Below are 27,011 nucleotides of genomic sequence, written 5' to 3'. Positions count from 1 at the left end.
CGTCAACGGCGGCGGCGGCGGCGGAGGCGTCCACAGCAACAACAAAACGCTTGTGCTGCCAACCGGAGGCCCAAGCGGCGAGTAATGAGCATTGTTGGAATACTGCTGCGCGTCGCGCCGACGCCGCCACTCGGTCGTCGTCGTCGCCGCCGCCGCCGCCGCCGCCGCCGCCGCCGTGTTGATGTCATTGTTGTCGCCCGGCTGGCCGCTGTGTGCGTGCGTGTGACACGGCGAGTGTTTTTTTCGACGCAACCTTGGGAAGCGGCGGCGGCGGCGGCGGCGACGACTACGACGACGACGACCGGGTTTTTGTTTTTCCCGATGTACAAACGGAAAACATTATTTTGTTGATCGAAATCCGGTGCGCATGCGCCGCGGCAACAACGCGCCGCAGCCGGCAGTTGTTCACTAAACATTGTTTTATAACGTGAACTAAACCCAAGGCCGGTGCAGTTTGCCATCAACCATCGAAACGCGCGCCCGTTTCCGCCGCCTATCGTTCTGCTGCTTCTGCTGCTGTGCTCCTCTCGCGTCTTCTTCGCTGTCGTCTGGCCGGCACGACAATAATATCATCACTATAACAATCATCGCTATATCGTTTTGAATCTCCCGCCGTTCACACGGTTGTCATCGTTGTTTGTTTGTATGCCGTTTTTTATTCCGTCAGCTCACACCGTGCGCGCCGACCCCGCATGCGCGTCGCCACCACTCGAACCGTCCGAAATTCGAAACGAAAACCCAACGGTTTTCCACTCGCGTCCGTCGCACGTCTAGCGAGCTCGTAGGGCTGAGGTGGTGCTGGTGGTCCGCGAACCACCCTGTACCGGGGGCGGCCATGGAGTGGTACCGGGAGCAGACCATCCAGCTGATCGACTTGTTCCGGAGCCGTCCGGCCCTGTGGGACACCAGCTCGGTGCACTACCGCAACAAACGGATGAAGAACGATTCCCTGGAACAGATCAGCGTCAAGCTCAAGTGTCCCAAGGAGGAGATCGCCAAGAAGATTTGCACGTTACGGGTGCAGTTCAGCCGGGAGAACGTCAAGGTGAAACGGGCCAGGGAATCGGGCGGTGCCGCTTACGTGCCCAAGTGGTTCGGATACCAGCTGCTGTGTTTCCTCAACGACCAGTCCCGGTATTCGTCGCAGCCGATCAACAACTGCGCGCCGGGCGCCGCCACTGCTCCGGGGACGTCCGGAGTCATGCCGGCCGGTATGGTCGCGCAAAACGTGAGTATAAGTATTTTAATGTGATTACTACCTATACACTATCATAATTTTTATTTTTAATAAGTCAAAGGTTTGAGCCCAATAAAACAAAAAAAATTCGATATAATAGGTATTAACAATAAATTTAATGTTACAAGCAGTAAACATATTAAGAAAATTAGTAAATATTATCTACCAATAATAACTAAGCGAGTAATAATGTTTAAAATAATAATATTAGCAAATACCCAGTTGAACAATATATTTTTTAAGGGTAACATTGAAGGTGGAGGTCTTCATTAGCAATCCGCATAGGACGGTCAGTATGAGAATTGGCTAAATAATTAGAACAAGAAAATGGAATTAAAAATGAAGGTTGTAGGGTCGAGTGGACCGCGGTGGAACTTCAAACTTACTCGAGTGAGTAAGCCGTAGGGCAGTCGATATCAACCATTGCTTTTTGTCCAACTCTAAATAATTTCCATTGATTAAATGTTACGTGTATCTGGTGGTGGGTATACGTACCAGTGGCGAACCCAGGGGGGTGGACCCCGGGTCCGGACCCCCCCCTTGGCTCATGCCATAGTATTTATTTTTATTTTATATTTTTAAAGTTATCTAGAAGTTTTCAAATAGTTTTCAGTGAAAAATTGAATTTATTTAAAGAAGAAGAAAAGTTGAAAGCTGATGGGTGTCAATCAAAAAAACTAAAACTAAAACGCCTTTGTCCAACTCGATGGGTGGAACGCCATAATTCTGTGGAAATATTTTATGATTTTTTACCTGTTATTTTGAGTAGCTTAGAAGATATGATCACATGGTCCGATAAGGATACGGCTACAAAAGCTAATCAACTACTTTTAGCTTTACAGGCTTCTGAATTTCATATTAGCCTGGCTATAATTAATAAAATGTTCAAATATACCAAACCTCTTAGTATTTACCTACAGAAGCAAAATATTGATTTATGCGAAGCCATTAACCATATTAATATTATAGTAAAAGAGTTAATGTCTATTCGGGAAAATGCTGAAACTGTCTTCAGTGATTTATTCAAAGTAATTGTAACACGATCAAATGAAATGGATATAGAAATTAAAATTCCAAGACTTGCCAAAAGACAAAAACACCGATGCAATATAATGATGAACACACCTGAAGAATATTATAGAGTAAGCATTTTTATTCCATTCATTGAGTCTATTATTGAACAGTTAAACGACCGATTTAATAAACATAGAGAAATAATATCTGGCTTTCAAGCGTTAATTGATTATAATATTAAAACTGATCTTGATCAACTTGTACATTTTTATCAAAATGATATCGAATGCTATGACAAAGTAGTTATTGAAATTAATTTATGGCATAGGTTTTTAAGAGAAAATAATATTAAACCCACGAGTGCATTAGACGCACTATCAAAATGTAATCCTGATTTTTATAAAAATGTATATACCTTATTGAACATCCTTGTTGTTCTACCTGTAACATCGTGTGAAGCGGAACGAACATTCTCATCACTCAAGAGAATTAAAAACTATTTAAGGAACACTACTTCTGAAAATAGGTTGAATGGTTTGGCTAATCTTAATATTCACCGAGAAGTCCCAGTAACAGTGGAAGAAGTTATAACTATATTAACTGAAGAAAACAGGCGCTTAGATTTTACACTATAGATAATAATACTAAATAATGACTTTACCATAATTTAATTGGCATAATAATAATAATTATTAATTAATTGTAATACTTACATTGTAAATATAAATTTAAACATTTAAATAATATGTGTAGTAAATAATATAATTCTATTTATTAAGCAATGAAATGTATTTATAATGTTTATACTCAGGAAGAGAACAGAAAAACAATATAATATAATAAATAAAAAATTTTCCTGGACCCCCCCCTTGAATAAATCCTGGTTGCGCCACTGATACGTACGATGTGATTGATAGATGAGAACGAGTAACAACCGGTAGGCAGATAGTTGTTGTTGGTTAGGTTAATCTACGTCGGTGAATCTATAATAAATCTATAGATCTTGTCTGTGATTTGATTTACCCCCTCCCGCTATTTTAATGGCATGACGTATGCGCAGTCCTTAACGAATTTATAATTACTTACGTTTTGAAGTCGCCGCTTCAGTTGAACAATAATAATAATTGTAATTATTGTCTAACAAAATATAATTAAAGAATTTGCTTCTATAGACTATAATATAGAATAAAAGAACAATGCGTAATAGCTACGTGTGATATGATACACATACAAGTTTTGATTTCCCCTTCCCTCCGTCCACAGAATATTTTAAGGCTCTGCTTAGCTAAAATCATCTTCAAAAATCTGAACAGTGTACCTTCCTACGTTTTTTCAAAATATTTTAATGCTAAAACAGTTTTTGTTTATTGCTACTGCCGCTCCGTGTCGAATACGGCGGTTTGATCGGTGCATAATTATTATAGAATAGGCTCGAGAATAGGTCTCGTCATCGGTTTCAGCTGGTTGTTTTTTACCACCAGGAGTTGATCACTATACTTCTATACAACGAGTACCGGAAATGAATTCGGAACTGTCGATAGAGACGTGAGGAAACGCTCGCAACTTGCTACGAGGGTGCACTGCTTTGTTGTGTTGTGTACGTTGTTATCGTTACCGTCGCGAGTTGGCGACGCTTATCGCACAGCGTAGACGGTGCGACGCTTGCGCTTGACGGCATACGTATAGTATCAGACCGCCCCTCTATCCCCTCGCCCACCCACCCAGTGGTGCATGACGATTGTTCCGTCCGCTTGATGAGCACCGCGGGGTTCCGATGGGGGTGTTAATATAAGCGCCACGCACTCCAAATGCATTTTTAATCATTTTTTACTCCCTTCGAGTTTGGAAACCTTCTGCGCCAAGACCATATTATACGCTATCGAATATTTTAGAATATTGATTTGAATTACCTCCTCTCGGTGCATGTCATTGTCGCGTCATCCCCACTTAAGTACGAGGCTCGTTTTTTGGGGCGAGGGAAGTCATAATTTCTTTTTATTGTTATATTTTGTATGTAGGTACTACTTAAATGACGTAATTATAATAATTATTACTATTTATTTTTATGATGACGAATTCCATCGGTTTGGTTATAAAAGCTACGTTGTCTCACAATTTTTACTTTTTAACATTACTTAATGTTTAATCATTAAACGCACTTAAAACGATCTTTAAACCTTCCCTATAAATATGTGTTGCATAGGCACTCAAAGATATTTGTCTAAGGAAGGGAGGGGCAAGTTTGTTAATACAATAATAGGTATATATAGTATTGTAAACTTGGGCTAACAGGATTTTTCGTAATGGTGATCAAAAGCCAGGAAAGATAAATATACCTTAACTTACCTGAATGAAAAAATCGAGGAAAAAATGTTGAGTTTTTTAAATTAATATATATAAGTAATTAGAATTCTGCGATAAGTTGTGTCTATTTTTGTGTACATTTCAAGATCGACGTATTTAAGTAAAACTTAATTTCTCGGATTTAAAAATCTAAAATAGGAAAGCTACGCTTTTTTCAAAAAAAAAAAATACAATTCTGACTTTAAAACATAGTGGAGTACAATCATATGGATAAAATTTAATAACAGTATTAACATTTTATTTATATTATAAATGTATAGATTTTTAAGACGTATCAACTATTTATTATATACAAATAAATACATATTATTGTATAAGTATAACATTTTCAAAGGGGGTAATCGGGGGGGGTTAATTCAAATTGTAATAAAATAGAAAAAAATTGTCGTTTACCTGATTTAATACTAATTGTTTTTACTAATAATTTTGTATAATATACTACATATAAATAGAATTTATGATTATTAATTAGGTTAAATATCAAATCTCTGCGTTAAATTGTAGCTACCTAACCTATAGGTATATTATGTTTTTTTTTTTTATTACAACAATTAAATAAAAAACGGGAATATTTATCAATCTCCTGGTAATTTCGAATTTTTTTAATTATACCGGTAGGAATAAGATAAAATAGGTGATTCGGTACACTTTGGTCTTACATTATAATGACTTAAAGAAACTTAAAGAAACTTCAGTAATCTGATGTACAATTGCAATCTCTTATACGCAAAACTTTTCAAATCAATTCAACCCTTTAAAGTTAAAATTAATATTTTATATAGTCACCAGGTGACATCAACCTACAACATACAAGCTAACTAAGTATGATTAACTGATATTTGACTGCAACAAAAACTCGTAATTGTTTTAAAAACAATAAGCTGTGAAAAGAATTTCTTGCCTTTGCGAGCATAACTCGACAGTTTCAAAGTATAATTTAGGTTGGTTATAATAAAAAAAAAATTTTAATGATAAGTTAGAAAAATAACATTATTTCTACTCATTCACTTTGAAATAGGTATACGAAGTACACATAATGTATTACTATTTCGATAATGTAGTTTAAAATTTAACTGACAAGGAAATTTTTTGTCATAATTCATTCTAGTACTAGCAAAGTGTGCGATCGATCTACCATCGGCTTTTGGTTTACTATATTTATAAACTTTATTGTAATTTATAATAAAATTATTCATTATTTTTATCGATGTGTACTGTGTAGTATATAATTAAATGTTTAATGTCGACAAATATACGATATTGTCGATATGATTGTTATATTTCCTTCATTGATCATTATACGTACACGTAAACAAAAATCGACACAATTAATTAATATACGAATTTCAAGACAATGAAATATAATGGTTAAATTATATAACTAAATAATATTTTATATAATATACTTAATCCAGTGTTATGTCATAACGTGTTGTAAAATGTTTAAAACTAATAAATAAAAATAGTAAATTGCAACTTGACCGCATTATTCTCTCCCTGACGCAAAAATATTAATTACCCCCCGTTTAGATAGTCAGATTTTATGCTTCGCAGTAAATAAAAATAACAAAATATTTCAGTCATTTAGACATATTATAGATATTCGGACTGTCCGAATTTAAGGAAATACCCACACGAAACTAAACTATAACTAATTATCTGTAAAAATTAATTGTAATCAGTATTGTTAATTATCTATATTAATTATATAATTAATTCAAAAGTAATTGAGTCAAATATAATTTTATATTAAAGATTTTTTTATCCCAAGAGTATAATATAAAAAATGAAAATATTATAAGTAATAAATAAAATAAGGTGTTATATTTTTTAGTAGAATATATAATCAATATGTGTCCTCGTAATAACTATAAAACTTCTAATTCTTCACCTGCTATACAAAATACCGATACTTTAGCTTAGTTTCTTACCATTATACGTTAATAGAAAATCATCTCATACCTACTAAAATCTAAATGTAAGCCATAATTTATAATTTCAATTTATTCAATTTCTATTTGTTAATATTATATAAACTATGTCAGACTTTTAGATGTTTTTGCGAATATGTATATAATGTATAGGTATACACAAGAATATAATATTTTGTTTTGCCACTGCCTGTTTTGTTACAAAATATATAAATAAACTATACAGTTATTGGCATTTCGCTGAGATAATTCTCTTAAAACAAACCTTAAGGTTGAGATTAGACTGTGATATAAAATACTTAGGTACACTATACAGTATACATATAAGTTATATACAATATAACATTACACAGTTTCACACTTTGTAGGCTCCACTCTCTAGTGATGTTTTTAAATTTGGAGCATAATATACAATCGAAATTAGATTAACTCCAATTATAACAATTGTAAATTATGTTACGATGATACATATATTGTATACAATTTAACAAAATAGAAAAATATGTTTTTTTACTTAGGCTGTTTTTCCTATTATCAGACTGCACGTTATAGGAGTCCCTGTCATAGGGTTGCCTGTAGCAGGAATGGGCAACTGCAGGCTGACCGCATCCGACCCCGGGGAAATCTGAAAGCGAAAATCGACCTTTTTACGATAACTCAAAAGCGAAAAACAAATTTGCGCTTTTGTATCTTGGTAGTGAGATAAAAGCGCCAAAATAAACTGTAAATCTATTGTCATCCACAATACATAAATTTGGACCTTGCTTAAAGAAAAACAGTTTCCAGATTAGAATACTTAATGACAGCTGGCTTCAAATTTTAAATTTAATTTTAAGGTACCTTCTCATTATTATACTAGTTTAATATATTTATTTTTTTTTCGTATGGCGCTATGTCCGAGAGTAGGCTAATATAACTAATTTAAAATAATACTCAAAATTATTATTTTTATTTAATTCTAATTTTTTAAACTAATTTTAAATCACTGTAAATGCTTAGTTAAATATTAATAAGATCGACGATTTTTATGAAATACACATTTTTATGAAACTGATTTGCGCTTGTGGGTTATTTTTTTCGCTTTTGGGCTACAACCTCCGGTTCTCCTCGTACCTTTTTTATCCGGCCCTTACAAAATTTACAAATTACTTAAATTACTTTATAAAATTTCAACGTTTATCTGCGGTATTTATAAAATACGTTTTCATGGACAATAAATCCGTACAATAATCTTATTGCAATTGGAATTAAAATGCATATCGCTTCACTTTAAATAGAATTATGTGATTTGCAAACAAATTTATTTATTATCAACAAAAGAGATTAACGTGTGCTTTTGGAAAAATTATCCAATTTTACATTTTATTGATTTTTCATTTTAAATTTTTTCATCAAATGTTATTTATGTTCTTAGATTATGAACACCAAATATTAAGCACCTACATAAATTTAATCAAAAATATCAAAAAATGTAACACTTTTCAGAAATGTATAGGTACAAGTAAAAATTACTGTTTTCAAATCTAACATACTTAACAATACACTACCTATCATTGCTTAATATTTGTATAAACTTTTTCGAATAAAGGACTTTAAATTAGAAGATATATTCTAGTTAACACCTTTAAAAGGTCAATTTTTGATATTCCAAGTAGTTTTCTACTGACCCAAAGTATTTGAACTCCTTGGCTCTGTTGAAAATGAAGTTCTTTTTGCATTCATGTAGACATTTGCGTAAAATACTAATCCCTAATTTATGTTGTATCAAACTACCATTTACTCCGATATGGTTTCATTTATTTTAAGTCCTATACTTTCAATGTGATTCATTATAGTTGGTTAAACAGTGATTTCAGCGCATTCAATGATTCTTCCGTGTTATATTAATTATTATATCTACCTTAAGCGAAGATGGTGTTGTGACCTTCTATCTCTAATTTAAATTTTAAAATAGCTTAACTTAATAAATCAAAAAATAATAATAATTACTTAAAATAAGTAGTGTCACTAATGAGCGGCTTCTTCCCTCAAAAGATTCATATGTATATTACTTAGTACACATTTGCTTAATGTTCTAGCTAAGAACAGATTGTAAATTTCTTATAAAAAAAAAAAATAATAATAATTATAATTATATTAATTTTTGTACTAATCTCAATCATTAAATACACCTACATAATATAATAATATGTATTTATAGTTCAGTAACGAATTGTGTGTGTTCATTGCCCAAACGACCAAAATTAAATTAAGTAAAAACTACATTCAAAACTTCTTAGTTAATTTATTCAATAATTTCATTCTTTCAAGTATGATAATGTCGACATTATATAGATCATAAAACACGACTTCATTCAAAATTACTTATAATATAAATCAATCATTACTTGCACCACCGTAGGTATCGGAAAATAACCTAATGGTTGCATCCACTTTTCTGTGAAAAAAAAATTATTTTTGTTTTTATTAGCCATGTGGATAAGTACTTATTTTTACGCTAACTAATTTTTACTCAAAATTTTTTTATATCCTGCTACGGAAAATAAAGAACTTGTAAGTTTGGAAAATGTTGTGTTGTTCAGTTAAATCGTTCATTTATCAGCTATTCCTTGCAATAACCTATGCAAACAAACTTTCGAAATCATATTTTTAAATTAAACCAATAATTCATTCCTTAAAAATTATCGAATGCATAAGTATATTATCTAAGACGGTTTTTTTCATTCGTTTGGTCAGACACATGATATCATACTGGTTTATTTATTTGCTTTTAAAGACTGTACGCTATAAAATTACTGGCTACTGCCCATTAAATTTTAACACATGGTTAGCTATATATATATAGCTTAAGTTTCCGACCATTGCAATTTATTTTAACAAATAATAAACGAGTTTTATATAGATTTTGACGGTCGTTAAATTGTGTTGTCTTCGTTTTGTTGATATAAAACTAAACATATTATTCTATTTTATACGGTATGTGCTATAACATTAAGGTGACTCTTAAATGTTCAAGGTGGATAAAATTAGAAATATGGTTCGTGAAAGGGGTACGGATACTAAATAAAATGTTGGAATTTGAGTTTTAAAGTGTAAAACAAATATAAATATTCAACACGTCAATGCGAATACCGCAGCATTAGTTTTTACCAAAAGGTTCAACTAAACCTATGATCTAAATAAAAATGTGTATTTGTGTAAACTTTAACGTTTCCAAGAAAACGATATTTCAAGCCGAGATCATTCGTCGCATTTCTAAGTTATGAGATTATGACCGATGAGTAGGGTTACTCATATATAAGTTAGTTACCTATATATCTATATGTACCAGCAACAACTTGTATAGCACTACATTAATTACTATGAAAATTGAAAAGTATTAGTATTTTCAATTTTTTGTTTTTAGCATAGTTTGAAATCATTATTAAACAACATTTTTGAATAAAAAGTATTTTTAACTTTATATTTCATAACAAAATATTTTGAGAATTTAGATATATTCAAACGAGTTGTTAATTAGTCACAAATGCATTTAATGATTCGATGAGCGGAGTAGAGTCGCTCGAGGAGAAGAGGTACCACAAAAAAAAGTAGGTTCAATATTCCCCTCGTCTTAACTTTAAATATTTATAAACTTGCATTACTATTATTATTATAATTTATTAGATATAAAATATTAAAAAATTAAAAAATTAAAAAATTAAAAAAATAATAATTTTTTCAAAAACGTTGATTGACTATTAATAATTAAAATTATGTAAAACACTATTTTCAACGATATGTGAGACAATTTTTAAGTGTTAATATAAGTATTATATTTGATTTATGAGATACCTAAAGGTAGATAGGTACCTTCACTGAATTTATTTTAACTATAAGTTTATTAAACTAATAAATATTCCTTAATTATTAGATGTTTATCCTAAAGCTGATCAATAGCATGAGTCAAATGTTTCGGTGTGTATAAGTTAAAAGTTTGTTTGGGTTATTACTCATTACCTATACTAATAATTATTAGGTTAGGTACTAATGAGTTTTATTAGGCTTACCTACCTATATAAGTAAATAACAGTTTAATGAAGTATAAGTAAGAAGTATATTATATTTTATGTTAACAGTTTGTTTATTTTTTGTTTTTTTTCGTACTCGTACATCTTCGACCTATAGTTATAAAACGTAATTTAAAAAAAAAAATTTGAATTAGGCAGGTTACTCGGGACGTCTTAAGTTTCATTCGTCACTTAATTTCACTTCTTATTCTCTTCAAATTAATTTCAATGTCATACCTACTCGTACTTCCTTGATTTGTTAAAATCAAATAAATAAAAATTTTATATTATTTAAAACTGTTATCAAGATCCTCATTTATGTACAGTCATTACGCATTAATATATTTTTTGCTCGCTTAAATAAACAAATTCGGTTTGTTTGATCTCTACTATTTCTCTGTTAAAAACATCACATGCCATTAATTAATCATTTAAACATTGTATACTCTATACATAGGTAGTCTTGAGAAATTTATTTATGCTGATTCATTACTGGATCCATAAGCCATGACCTCTGTTCGATCTTCTAAACTTGTTTGAAAAACTTAATATTATATTGTGTGTGAATATGTGTAGATAAAGCGATCAAACGTTTGAAATGTACGTACTTACATTGTCAAAATTAACCAGGTATTCATTAATACATTTTTTGAAAATTTTGGAAATTAAAAATACGTTATTATACTTGTCTATTATTACATTATTATTATTTTATTTACCTTTTATAAATTTGACGGACATAATGCACTTTAACAACAAGAACCTATACTCTAAAGGTAGACAACAGAAAATACATAAAAATAACTGCCTATTGTAAGATTACAAGATTAAATTAAACATAATAAATTTTCATAACATTAATAAAAAATATTATGGCAATAATAGTGATTTGTAGAAATAAAAAAAAAAACTTTATAAGTTGTAGATACTTTCTTAAATAAATTTCAAGACCCTGTGTAGTAGCCCACAACTCACAAATATATTTTTTACCATTTTAACATTTTTTATGAACATTTGGCAATTGTAGGTAAATGTGATTTTACTAAAAATTTTAAATGTTGAACGAGTATAAAAATTACGATTTGATGAACCATAAACCCAGGACACGTCAGTTCGTTGGTAAAACAGACCAAGTGTGTTAATAGAGATTTTTTTCATAGGTTCTAAACTTTTGGTGGCCTCGAGATCCAGGAAAACATTACTTTTTTTAAATTATTTTATTAAGAAGGATTTTTTGTTAATTTAAACTCTATATACATAATAGATTCAGGAACTGCTTGACCGTTTTCAACAAAAGTTTTATCAATAGATTCCTTGAGACTCGGGAATGTTTATATCTTATTTTTTAAACCTCTATAATATGATAGCTCACTCTCTCATGAATTTAATTTAGGCTCACGCTTAGGTATTGAATATTTTTTTGTTTATTCAAATGGTTGCCGTTGGTTACAGATAATAAATTAGTCATTACTCATTATGATTGGATATAATTTTCTGTATTGTATTATACCTTGTCATTTATGCTAATAAAACTATTAAAATGTAAAATTATGAAACAGCTATTATAGCATTGTGTAAACTATCGAGGTTTATATACTAATATTTATTTATTTTATTTTGCAGAATAATAATTAATAATACATAATGTAGTTATAAACTTTTAATATTTTCTGAACATCTCCCATAAATTGCACTTGTAGTGTTGGAGGTGTAGTTTTCAAAATTAGATCTGTTCAATTGTACATACATTATCAAAAATGTACACTATTTAATGATATTAGAAATTTTAACAATAAAATAACATGAATAAGATAATAAACTATTACACAATATCGCAATATAATACCGTATTTCCCAAAAAAACAGGGTACACTTAATCAGTCATTACCCTGTAAATATTTTTCAATTCTTTTTGCGGGATATCAAACTAGACTAATCGATCATAAACTCCTATGACTTTAAATTTTCTTAACTCATGTATTTTGCGCATGCACTAAAAACTTCATTTTTTTTCAATGGCAACTTCATTATACGAACAGTTAAAAAATAAATATGTACTCAAATTTAATAAGATTTTTAAATTATACCTATAGCTCTAATTTAACCAATTTTGAATTTACAATAAAGTTGATTCATTAAAATTTCTTGAAAAATCGACATTCCGAAAATAGATATTTAAAATAGGGGTTGCCATTTTTAAGTTTTTTTGTACATGTGCAAAATACATGAGTTAAAAAATGTCAAGTATTAATGATCGATTAGTCTAGTTTAATGTCCCGCAAACAGAATCGAAAGATATTTACAGGGTAATGAGTGATAAAGTGTAGGTACCCTGTTTTTTGAGACACACGTTATAGAATATCATGGACAATTAGATCAACTTAGTATTCTATACTTAAAATGATGATTCTTATGATGGTAATAGATGATTCCTAAAAAGGCTTATAATGTTTTTTATGTTATTTTTTTTAGTGTTCTATATTTATATATATAATTCTACTGTGCGTGTGCATGTCACTGAACTCCTCCTAAACGGCTGAACCAATTTAAATGCATTTTTTTATATGCGTTTGGGTGACGCCCTGGATAATTTAGATTCACATATCAGCCCGCCAGATGACCAGGTTGATTATTCTAAATATATAATAATAATAAATATTAGATATTGTTTGATAGATGGCGCCACTATTGTATACTTACAACTACTTAATTTCACCTTTAGAGGTTGAATTCCCAAAAAACCTTTCTTAAAGCACGGTGAAATTATAATATTGATCCATCCTGAAAAATTCAACCAGATCTGCCTTGTGATTTGGGCAATACGATTATCCCTTCAGACGAAAAATTCCTTTATATATATACAAGGTGTCCTGCGAGGATTTATACCCATTACGATATCTCACGAAATAATGGAGATATCAAAATTCTGGTTTCATAATAAGATTCACAGGGTTAAGAACTACAATTATTTCATTTTTTAAATTTATTTTAATGTTTTTATAAAAAAATTAAAAAATATAAACGAATAAAATTACATAATAATATACTTAATTGAATATCGTTGTAAGATTATTACTCGGTATATTTTAACGGTTATCTATCTATATGTTTATAAAGATACTTCTAGCATAATCACAGGTTTTCGAATTTAACACATAGTTTGAGACATATATTCATTAGAGATAGTATTTTTAAAGGGCTACGAAGTGCACGTGTTCAGCTAGTAATATGTATACAGTGAAACCTCCCTTAACGGACACCTCCAAATAGTGGACAATTTTTCAGGAATTTTCACTACTTTTATACAGGAAAACCCCTAAATATCGTATATTCTAAATAACGATTACTTATATGCGGTTCTATGACAATTTCATTTTGATTTTGACAATTTTTATCGTAAATATATAATAATCGTGGAAAGCTTTAATAAATATCTATCTATATTATAGTTTCAAGTTTATCTTATCAGTCCATTATTATCACGTCGATGAAAACAATTTTCTAGTTTATGTTCTGTGAAGTATCTTACTTGTACCTATTTAGTTGTGTTTGTGATTCCATTACATACCAAGACGTACCTATTCATAAAGTATTGTCTCCGACGCGATTTAATTAGAAAATGCCTTGATACACGAAATTACTATGCATCAAGGTCTAAACAAGCTTAAGTAACTGATTTTTTTCTTATAATTTTAAATAATATAATATACAATATTAATATTTGCATTAAAATAATAGAAATATAGAAATATCATTGACCATAAATTTATAAATATAATATAAATAATAAATGTTGTAAATATATAATTACTAATTATTCATTTCTCCGAGTTATTTTCGAGAATTTACCCCCTCCCCTCTGAAAAGCGGGCACCTCTAAATAACGAACAAAATTATGGCGACCGAGAGTATCCGGTATTTTGAGGTTTCACTGTAATATGTGTTACTCGAAACACACTAAAACCAAACTCGCGTTTGTAAATTCCATAAAAATTGTACATAAATTAAAACTATAATTTTATAAGGATAAAATTCAGTCGGATAACATATAAACAAAGACAATTTCTCCGTTTGTAAACAATTCTCACATTGATTTTAGAATTTTGCTAAGCATTGACATATTGAAAATGGAAAAATAATTAAATTGTCTGCTCCACAATCAGGCTTTATTGTAATAGGTACGGAGGCTACTAATTGTGCATTATGAAACATAATATTCAGTTGACTTACCAAATATGTGAACTTTAAAAAAAACAACAACATTTACTTTACCGGAGGTATTTGAGGTATATGTTTTTTAATTATGCATGTGGGCATGTGGAATTTATTGCTTTATTACACGAAATCATTAGTTCGTCGCTCCCGCCATAAAACGTGTTAAAAATATATTGACAGCAAGCTCGTCCAGTTTTGAATATTTTTGTATGCCACTTTATGAGATTTTATACTTAGAAATACCATAATATCACATTGTTACCGATTGTTGCCGATTATCACCTAATCTAACCGACTTTACATTGTATTTCATGAAACTGTACGTGTGTGTACCAAACATATTTTAGGCTAAATTACATATACCTTACATGTTTCCATTTACTTGCGATAACAGAACAAGATAGCATTTATTATTGTTACACATTTTTTCTTTTAAGGGTGCAAGTGAGTGCATTCGAGATTTTGAATCGCACAACTTTTTGTATAAAGTTATTTTCATTATTTTAATATAATATTCAATGTGAAGTAAAGCCATTCACTTATCACTGTAACATATATTTTATTAGTACAGTTGGAAAAATCTTTACAATAAAGGCTGCCACAATTTCTAGCTCATGTTTCCCTATGGTGGTTGACTTTGGTTGGCACCGTCAATAAAATAATAAAATTACTTTACTAGGTTGATATTATATAAAAATCCTACATAATATAATGAAAAACTCTCGAGCTCACAAATTCGATTTAAGATTTTGGGATTAAAATATTAAATTAATTTAATTTTACATCAACAAACCTGCAAGGTTGTTTAACATATAAATTATAGATTATAATGCTTATACTATATTTTTATATTTTTATATAGGTGCTTAATTAAACCATATCAGTTAGGTATATATAACTAATTTAAATCCAATAAGGTCACACAATATACAAAACAAACAAAAATACGGAAATGTATATATTTATAAATTATAATTGATTGCCAGTGCGTATTTAATTTTTAGAAAATTTAACCAAAATTTCTTTAAATTTAAATTTATCAAGTTAAATAACCTTGACTGTACTTAATGGGGAATGATTCATATTGACAATATTTATTTTACAGTATTATTCCCTGATATCGTAAACAACATAATTACAACTATTTATTTCTTATACAAATGTGTTATACATTATAATATGCTAATAAACATGAACAAGTAATAATTTATTATAAAGCTAAATATTAGTTAAAATACAAAATAAATTGTCTAATTTGAAGAATATAAATATTTTATATTTCCATAAATTTATAAAAATGTTCTCATGATGCTTGACGACAACGATATTACGTAATACATGATACGTCATGACTTATGAAAAACCTATAATTGGTATAAGTGTACAATTAGTGTACAACACAAGTTTTTAATTAGGACAACGAACCAGATATCTGATGTATACAGTTGTGGTCGAAAATACCCGGTAAATAGACAACGAGAAATCATCATAATGCTTAAAAACAAAAAGAAGTGTTATTATTGATTTTTCTTAACTATTTATTATTTTTAGATTTAGTCTTTACGTTAATAATTATATCATCTATTCTAGATTGTTTTTCAGTTCCGGTCCTCGAGACCATAGGAAAAAAAAAAAGATAGTTTTTCAGTATGATACACATCAAATTTATTATGAACCGTTCGAAAATCTAAAGATTTTATATTACAGCAATACTGCAATAGTCATTCTGGCAATGCCATTTGTCTTTTATTCTCTGTTTTCTCGTTTACAAATAGTAATGATTACCTAATGAAACAAATTCGTTCTATCGTCAACTAATTGTTTTGTGTTAACAAGTTTGATATAAGTTACCATTAACGAACCTACCGCATAAATTAAATTTTGTGATAGGTACAAATATATTCTAATAAGATAACGCGATCTTCAATATATTATAAACATGCTAATACAGTAATGTCCGATATTAATTTTTTTCACGTTATGTCACATTTTTACTAAAACGTTTTTTTCTTCTGAATCCGTCAAATCGAAAATTATTCGTTTTGTTTATCATTATTTCGATTCGCCGTTCTTTATATAAATTAATTTTCTATACGAAAACATGGACATACATTTAAATCAATGTTGATCGTTATAAGAGTATTATATGAGGTGTATCTAAACTTATAACTCATAAACATAATATACTTATTATGAATTATGATTTGAAAAAAATGGACTCTATAAAACACACAATTTTTTGTTAAATGTTAATATTAATTTCACCTTACTAAGTGCTTAAAAAGTAAGATTAACAAAAATCAATTTATCAAAATATCATAACATTACAAATCATTTCTTCATTTTTTCTAAAAATATATAAATGTGTGAATCTATATTATATAATCTAAAACTATATTGAATGACATATCATTAAAAACGAACTTGTCTTTTTTTGGTGACGATTAATATTGTCTTAGGTGTTATATTTGCGTCGTCCGTTATTGTAGACCATATCGTATGTACCTACTATGAAAGTATAATAATACCGAATGTCCGAATAGTACTTTATGTATCTATTATATGTATACAGTCTTTGTTTACTACGAAATGAAAGCTACCAATTGGCAATTACACGATTCAAATAATGCAATCAGCAATGCAAACTTATTGTTGATTAGAACAAATGGTTTTGAAAAATAAATTTAAAATGTTTATCAAGCGCATTAGGATTAATTATTAATTGTTTGTACGTCATTAACATTATTTGTCGATTTAATCACAATTTTCATTCGGCTGCAGTTTGAAATTTACCATTTATAGGCACTAGTTTTATTAAAACGCAATTTTATTTATTTACATGTATTTAGTATTTGTATTTCTGAAACCCAATTTAATGTGATTTAACCTTTTCTAAAATGAATAAATTCATATTATAATAACAGCATAAACATTCATTGTTGAAAGATAACTGTTTTCATTACGCGAATTGGACATGTTAAAATTGTTAACGAATTGAGAAATACAAATGTTTACCTTATTTTTTATATTTTTGTATATTCAATTGAACAACAAACATAATCAATTTTATCTCTTAATAATAAATTGAGTATCTAATTTTAATGATTTTAACAATAAATACGTATAATATTGGTACTACATAGACACTGATACAGAGTCTCTTAAAATATTATGACATATACCTACTGGCCACTATATATTATATAGAATGTTGACATATTTTATTAATATCAACATAATATAATTTATAATGATAATATCTTTATTACACCAATAACAATATGTAGGTAAGATATTATACAATTTATATTGGTCTACCCACTAAAAAGCTTATGACTGTGGACTGTGGTGGAGTTGTTTATGAGTGTGGTACAATGAATTAATGTGTTTTGGATCGCATTAAGTTATTGAAATAAATTATTACCACAGGTTGGTGCATATATTTTCTGACATTTTTTAACTAAAAGCAAATTTATACGAAGGAAGATCTCATCCACTTATTGTACATTATTATTGTCATTCAGAGTTAAAGATGAGTAAACTCCCACTCCTTCCTCTATTTTTATGACGTATTGATGTAATATTCTTTAAAAAATTTAACCATTTAATGTTTGAAAACAATCCTCATATCAAATATCGTGGTTATAGGTAATTAAAAAAATATTTTCGCTATTTATGAAATTATATATAAATACCAATAAAGATTAAAAATATTTTATCGAACCCAGTGTGATTAATATGTTAAAACGTATATAACAGTCATCGATCTCTGTTAATGACTTGGCATGAACGAATTTAGGTACATGTATTATGTACAATATTATGTACATGTAGAGTAATTGTAAGTTGGAGAAATGTATTTGATTTAAAAATAAATTCGTTTCTGTAAATTCTTATAATTAATTGATATTATAATTGACCTATAGTTAAATGTAAAATTAATCATATTCGGAACTTAGTTTGCAGTATATATCGTGTAATATATCTACGATATGACTTTCAACTTCTGAAGTGTTAACGCATCATACAAAACGATAACGACTTTAAATAGGACCGAGGAATTCAGATAAAAGTATTCATATTGACCCACTCAAAATTATTCAAATAATATACAGATACCTTCGGAAACATTCCCTTCTTTCATTGTGCAGCAGGAATTATTGAAGATTGGCAGCACTTATACTGTGTCGATTTTCAGCAGCTTAATTTTATTTCACTATTGCTTTAAAAATATGCAGTAATTATTAGAGTCTTGATGAATTAATGTTATAATATCGTGTTTATTTATATTGCATGTATATAATATATATTATATTAATGTCAGTTCATAATTTATTTCACAGCATTACGTGACCTTTGTGGCTTCTATTTTTATATCAACCGTATAATAACTATAATGAAACGATTTTAATTAATAAACAAAAAATATACGATATAGACATAATATTAAAAAAATATAATTAACAAAACGACTTACCGCAGGGCAACAGCTGTATACAATAAGAATCAGTGCGCAATTTTAGTAGTGTCTCCGCCATTGTTGCGTCACACGACTTTTCCTAAAAACCTTATCGATCTATAACCATTAGACCGACTATACTAGACGTTATTAAAATATATAATCGATTGAACAATTAAATATTTGTTTTTAAAGATCGTTTAAATGGATGAAAATTAATTTTTTTCTAGTTAAGACGTTCGTAAAACGTTATACGACTAACGCAATCAATTTTACTAGAAATTTTAAATGCAAAGTTCAAAGGAATGGCATTTTGAAATTTATTCGAATTGAATTTGTTGAAATTTATTTTATAATATTAATCATTAGCTTACATTGTTTAATATAATACGAAACTTTTTTAAACTGGTCCAATTTTTTCAAAGACCATGGGAGATGAGACAGAACATCGACATTATGTCATCTATATATAATATTAAGTATATGCTGGAAATATGAAAGCGTATTTATGAACAATAATCGCTCAATAATCAAAGCTTGAAAATGATTAATTTCAAAATTCATTAAAACGTCTTTTTTTTGTTTGTTGTCTAATTTATTATAAATCATAATAGTTATCGTTACAAAGTTACACAATTTCTGCTTAAAGTAAGCCAGTAAGCGTCTGAAGTAATACCGTGTATCATAATATTATGATGTTTATAGTAATGCAAATTGTGATAAAAAAAATATATGTAAAAACTTTTGTATAGGATATTAGTGTAAGCTGTAAAGCATTGCAATATAAAACTAAACAGCTACATCTAGCTACGTTTGAGGAATGAACATAATATTATATATTTTCAAAGTTTTGGTATTGTAGAGTAAGAAATAAAATACTGAAAAGTGAAAATTTTAATCGTAATCAAACTATAGGTACCACCCTATAATGTTGAATATATGTTTAAACCAAATATATAATAAAATTGTGAACATAATATTATGACTAAAGTTGATGTTATAAATAGTAAAGCGTACTAATTAGTAGTTAAACATGTATATTAATATCCGTTCACTATAATACATCTCGTTTATAGATTGGCGATTGCATATGTCGTAAATTCGTATTAAAGTGTATAAATATTATGTTTTAGCAAATGGACGCAGAAAATCAACATTTTAACTGGAGTCAAACGTCCGAGGACAGTTATGCAGAAGCAAACGAAACAAATGCAAGTGGCTATGAGGCGGACAGCGTACTGACTTCAATGATGCACGAGTCCATGGACGATTACCACAACCAGGAACCTATTGTGGACGTCCAAGAACCGCAAACATGGTCGTCGTGTAGAAAATACCGTGGTATACAGCCAGCAACAGGCGGAAACTATTCAGAAGACGATGGCGGAGGCTACAGCAGCAGGAAGATGATGCGAATGTCCAGGCCCGATGCACCGCCGTCTGATGAGTTCAACACATTCTCGGACTATGTGGCCGAACGGATGCGTAACCTTAAAGCCGACAAGGCTCTTCAGCTGATGGCCCGGCGAGACATTGAACAAGTGTTGTTCAAGTATGAAATGAAGCTGTTGGAGCAGATGAGAGATTCACAACAACACCAACAACCCGACACTGAGGCGGCGACTACGTCCAAGTCCATTTCACCATCACCTATCAGTGACATGGAACAACAGTAGACCTTAATATTATTATCTACGACAGCGTGTACCAGGTGACTACAACTAGTCGTTCAGGACCAGCATCCTTTTCTGTGCATTGTTTATGATAATATTAATATTGAATAATGCTACAGGGAGAACTATTAATGCTCACGTTAACCCTGGAGTTCTACATATTATATTTTAGACATTTGTATACAGCGAAAAAAATTTGTTTATGTTACTATGTAAACTTAAAGACAATTTATATGCGTAATATTGATTCCTATATATTTCTATTATTATTAAATGTATGTATTTCTAATAAAACATTTTACACTACAAGAGAATATTAATTTGATTACATACAAAAATTATCTACTCAATCAATCCTACTCTGCAATCTTATTTATACTAACCATCACTAGGCAGAGACATAGTCAGGGGATAAGGGGCCGGCTATAGCCCCTTTCCCTTCCCCAATTCCTGGCTATGACACTGCCACTAGGTAGGTACATAACAACTGTACAATTACTGTCAATCGATAATGATCGTATGAACTGGGTAAGTACACGTCTGCATTAAAGAATTTTCTATAAATTAGTTATTGTTGGTAATAAATCAATTGGTATTTCGAACACTTATTCATTGGCTGTCATGATGTTTTATTACAATTTACATAGTAGTCAAACTTTCAATTTATATATAAATCAATCATACAATATAATTTGAATAGCCTAACCGCATACACACGATTTCCTGATAAACATAATCATTATAAACGTCGTATTACTATTTCTATGATTTTATAATTCAAGTTTTGAGGAGTGTGTCTGGGAATAAGAACATGGCAAATATCAAGTTCTATTTCTGGAGTAGAATAGTAGAAACATGAATTATTATAGATGGCCATGACTTAAGAGGACGTCTCATCAAATAGAATATAGGTTATTACTGAGTGGTTTCATTGTAAAAACACCTGTGAACAAAATTGAAGAAGAGATTAAAATCTGGTTCCGTAAGAACTCAGATTTTTTAAATTTCAAGTCTTAAAAATAACTCTCTATTAAAAGGTAAAAAAACGGGCATGATTAAACATGAAATGTTATACGAAGTCTTAAAGATATCAATAATCGGGCTTCTTACGAAACCAGATATATGAATCTCCTCTACAATTTTGTTCGTGAGGATTTTTACAATAAAACCACTCAGTAACACATATTCTTTGAACGCGTTAAGTATGTTTTATTTAAGAAAACCGTGGAAAATTACGGTAAACTATGCCACGACGGCGGCTATATGACTGAAAACGCTATACCTCTCGAGTGTTGCATGTCTACACGTTTGAACGTTTCCATGAGACGTCCTCTTAATTTTTCATTTTCGTCAAACGATTTCTTCCTTTTGATTTATGCTCCATATTAGAATATTTACAGTTCACATGATAATAATTGAATCGAAGCAATTTTAAGGTATTACCTATTTCAGTGGTACCGAACTCAATTTTTATAGGTAGGTAGGAGTAGGACAAAGTATAAAAATTAATAACCCACCCCACCCAAAGACACCTATTACTAAATCACGTATTCGCATCGGTTTTTGATATTCGAGAATATTTTCTTATATGAATTATATTTTCATACATCACAATCATATCCTACCCTTCACCCACAACCACCCATAACCATCACCAACGACCAACCCACCCACTTTCAAAGATGGGGTGGTTGCCCCGCCTAAACATAGTATTCGGCGCCGCTGAGTATTATTAATTTTAATTTCTCGCCGTATTCTCTGCAAGTCGAACTTGGGCACAAGAGCGTGCTCATGCAGCTTTTGTAGAGTGGGGAGGGGGAAATGAATTGTTGACCTTTATCAGACCACGTAGTTATATATCGATGGTTAAGCGCACACATGTGTTATGTACACATTTATGCATTTTTCAGGAATGGCGTTCAAAGATTTAGAAGGATGTAAGAAGAAATAATCAAAACAATTTCTAGTCAAATACATTATATTTAAAATCATTAACTTCCTGTGAATAATAATATAACAAAATAAAATCATTAATTATGTTAACAAAATTAGGATAATTGATATAAATTAATTAAGCCATCACTTACCACAAATGGCAGGGTAATTAATGTATTTATCACATTTGTCACTACATAATAACTTATTAAACAATTACAATTCATGGTAATAACATAGTCAAGTCTTTTAAAAGTAAGGAACTTAAGTCTTAAAGTTTTAAAATATTAATTTATGACAAGATATTGTTACTAGATACTAAATAAAAAAAAAAATGCTTCCCTTGGTTTAAATTTAAGTTAAGTATTTACCTAATACTTAACTAAATTTTAAATTAACTAAAATAAAATTGAATGTCTGTAATAATTGCACTTTTAAATTCATATAATTTTCAATTACACTTTTACTCATCATCATAGTCAGAGACCCTGTTTGAAATATTTTTTTTTGCTGTAGGGATTTCTTCAAAGAACTAAAAGAGGCTATTCATATTATAATACAATTTTAAAATACCTGTGTCAGGTAAATTATTTGGCATATCTACATCTTCATCAGATGAAGAATCTGTAATTGCCATTGATGTTGGTACATAATAGTCACTTGAGCCCGAGTCTTCATAATTAACACTACCACTATCAGAACCAGAATCAAAACAGTGTGGGGGTGACTTGTTTTGAATATCTGTTTTAATTTAAGATAATTTAGTAACGATTTTTACTAAAACCATTATTATTCATACTTGTATTTGATGAAAGTGTTTGAATTATGTTTTTTTCTTTACACATCTGTAGTAATTTCCTAGTTCTTGAAGTCATTGTATTTATAAAGAGCAAACTATTTAACTATGTATTATAACTTATAAGTAAACAATACAATTTAGTTCACTAAATGTAATAATACCGTATTAAGATAATAACAAATTATGTTGTTATCATTATATTGATAATGTAGAATAATATTGTGCTATTCAAATACAATATTACCAGCCAAAACATAACTATTTATACAAAATTCTTATAATAGAATATTCTATTATCTTTAGGGAAAAATGTGTTAAATGACATAACCGTCATTAAACAAAATTGACAAATGTGGTAAGTGCTCTTATCACATATGGGATAGATATCTGAGCAAATACAACATCTGACCACAACATTATATGACGTCACAAGAGTATTTCATATACCTCATTTGTGCACATAAAAATACACGATTTAAAATGTTTATTTTATTAAATAACACATTTTACACAAAATTTGTACTTAACACATGTGTGCGCTTAACCATCGATATAGAAGTAAATATACTAACATTACTTTATACCTGCTAATTGCATACGATACCATATATTTTATATTTGACAAAAAATAAACCAAACGCGTCTGTTCGGCATACATTTTTTTCTGTAATTGCTTGATCCTATAGTCGATTGCGGAAGCTTTATGGATTCACACTCAGAAATCGTTCGAAGTCAACATTAGTGGCTGGAGCTCATATCAAGAATGAATATGATGACATAAATAATATTTGATATGCTTTGATTGGATATTTTTTTCACAAATATGTAGGTAAATTTTATCGTATTTATTTTAATTAAAAACTACTAATAACTAGGTATTAGGTCGGGTAGAGTTAAAACAACAGATATATTATCGTTTTTATTAAAATAACATGGGCCCACGCTTTTATGCTCTGTACTAAAATATTAAAATCTGTGTGATTGCCTATACCTAACTCGAAAAATAATAAACAATATACGTTACTCATCTGTTTCTAAAGTTAATGAAACTTTAAATTTAATAAATTTAATATTGTTTTTATTTAAATTGCTATTTATTTACATGACGTGTTTAAAATACATTTTTATTTTTTATTATCAACATTTGGTATTTATAAAAAGGTTATTAGTAGTAAAATACGATTAAAATGTAAAATGTCGCACAAATTGTGGTGACATTCACTCTTGAGGGGGTTGTTTTGGCATATAATTATACAAAAATTTTAAATGAAAACGACCCATGTTTAAAATGGATAAATAGTTATTTTAATCTATTGATGAAACTTAAAATTTTATTTCGTGGTATTATACAGTATTGTTGTACTAAAATGGAATCAAAGACAAAACAAATTTAGTTTTAAGTTATACTTAAAGCTTATAATAAGTTTCCTCAATCAGTGGCGCAACCAGTGGTGGGGTTTGAGGGTTGTGACCCCTCCCAGGTTTTTAAAAGTCAAATATTTCAAAGTGAAGACACTTCATTAAGTGAAGACTTTTTTTTTTGCTAATTTATTTTTTTATATGTATAACCCCTCCCGAAAATAGATCCTAGTTGCGCCACTGTCCTCAATAGTTAATATAACTATTTATAAAGGAAATAACTGTCATCGTAGCATTTACCAACTACCAACGTAGGTACCATCACTACAACAAGGTAAATTCCGGCGAAAAGTCTGGTAAAAATGTAAATTTATACTACATACCAACATACACAGGAAAAATATAATAAAAATTGAACTATATAATTAAAGACATTACACACTAAATATTATTTTACAAATATGTTATTTAAAGTTAAATTTAAAATAAAAATAAAAGAAAGCCTAAAACCTTGGTCATGTCCTAACATTATTTCCCACTTGACTTAAAAACGCTTAACCTGGTCTCGGAGTACGTTTACATATAATTTTTGAAGCCTGATAATCTTTTGAATTGTTTTTTATTTTTTTATCGTTCGTCTCGTGCTGCTTAATTCTAACTTTGCCTAGAATAAAATTTTACGAATTGGTACCAATATTGTTGGATGACTATGTCCTACCCTACCAATTATCGATTGCGTCAAACAATAGTTTCACAATTAAATGAAAAATAACTATTAGATATTTTGAAAACGCTAAGGATTTCCGACATTGAAAATCGACAAACGACACATACTGAGCGTTTAACAGAATAACTCAAACTATTAGGGAAATTCACTGAAAATTAAAGAAAGATATTAGATAAGTATATGTGATTAGGTGTAATAGATTTATAAATTACGACTCTTTAAAAATGATAATCTGTAACAAATATAAATTAATATATAGTTTTAATAAAAGATAAATAAAGATTAGGTGACGCAATTTTATAAAACTACCTACCTATATACAAACAAAAATAATTAGTAAATCGGGACATTATTTCTCCGGACTTTTGTTCGGGAATTCGGCTGTGATATATGGTCATTACTGATTATTCAGTGATTAACAACGTAATTGACGATAAAAAAAAATGTGAAACATTAATTTATATTAAATTATGTACAAACGTTATATTTTTATAGTAAAAATGAGTTAATTATTTTTTCAATTTTGATTTAATACTTTGACGAGTTGGTTAATAAACGATCGCGGGCTGTAGTTTGTCATCACACAATGCTTTTAATCGTAGTTCCTAGAAGTCATAATGCCCATGGTAACATTAAAAAACTCCTTCTGGGGATATCAAATCCCATAGTTCTAAACGTGTTTTATGATCAAATATATAATTTAAAGAAATAATAATTACATCCAAGGACGCCCATATGGGGGAGGGGGTATGTGAGGGGCATTCCCCCCCCCCCCAGAAAATATCGAAAATCTTGAAAAATTGTTAACTGAGATCAGAATCTATTTATTTAAATATAATTAAAAAAAATAATTTAATATAGTATGAAAATCTATGATTTGTTTTATACAATGACATTATTATTTATATACAAATACTATGATAATTCTAAATTTATCTAGGCTAATTAATAAACGGAAAAACTACTTATTAATATTATATCATGTTAAATTATAAAAATATTAACAAGTACCAAGTTTCACTCAATATAGTGACTATGCCACTATGCGTCTACGCAGTACCTATAATATCTGTCAACTCCGGTCGGAAAACTAGAATTCCTTAGCAGGACTTATTTTAGATTGGGGGTTTGGTGTAACCGCAATAACTTCTTTTCCTATATAAGGGGAAAGTTAAATTATTAAGTTATAACAAGTAGTAGGTAACTTTCAACACCTATACCAACTTCGGTGGTCAAACTCAAGGTCCTA

The 27,011-nt window shown here is 29.7% G+C and overlaps 1 protein-coding gene across 1 annotated transcript; it reads left to right on the top strand.

Moving 5' to 3' along the window:
• Window positions 1–236: 236 nt before the first annotated feature.
• LOC107161953 (uncharacterized) lies at window positions 237–21,256 on the top strand. The gene is made up of 2 exons (XM_015508592.2): window positions 237–1,228; window positions 20,403–21,256. The coding sequence occupies exons 1-2, from the start codon at window positions 836–838 to the stop codon at window positions 20,943–20,945; spliced, it is 936 nt and encodes a 311-aa protein (XP_015364078.2). The 5' UTR covers window positions 237–835; the 3' UTR covers window positions 20,946–21,256.
• The last annotated feature ends 5,755 nt before the right edge of the window (window positions 21,257–27,011 follow it).

Source organism: Diuraphis noxia, unplaced genomic scaffold (genome assembly GCF_037042655.1).
Source record: "Diuraphis noxia isolate RWA-SAM2 unplaced genomic scaffold, SU_Dnox_SAM2 contig0004, whole genome shotgun sequence".
Lineage (NCBI taxonomy): Eukaryota > Metazoa > Arthropoda > Insecta > Hemiptera > Aphididae > Diuraphis > Diuraphis noxia.
This window is presented reverse-complemented; position numbering and strand designations above follow the sequence as displayed.

Coding starts and splice junctions, on each gene's coding strand:
- LOC107161953 (XM_015508592.2), top strand. CDS start 836: ATGGAGTGGTACCGGGAGCAGACCATCCAGCTGATCGACTTGTTCCGG. Junction 1,229..20,402: donor CCGGTATGGTCGCGCAAAAC/GTGAGTATAAGT, acceptor ATTATGTTTTAG/CAAATGGACGCAGAAAATCA.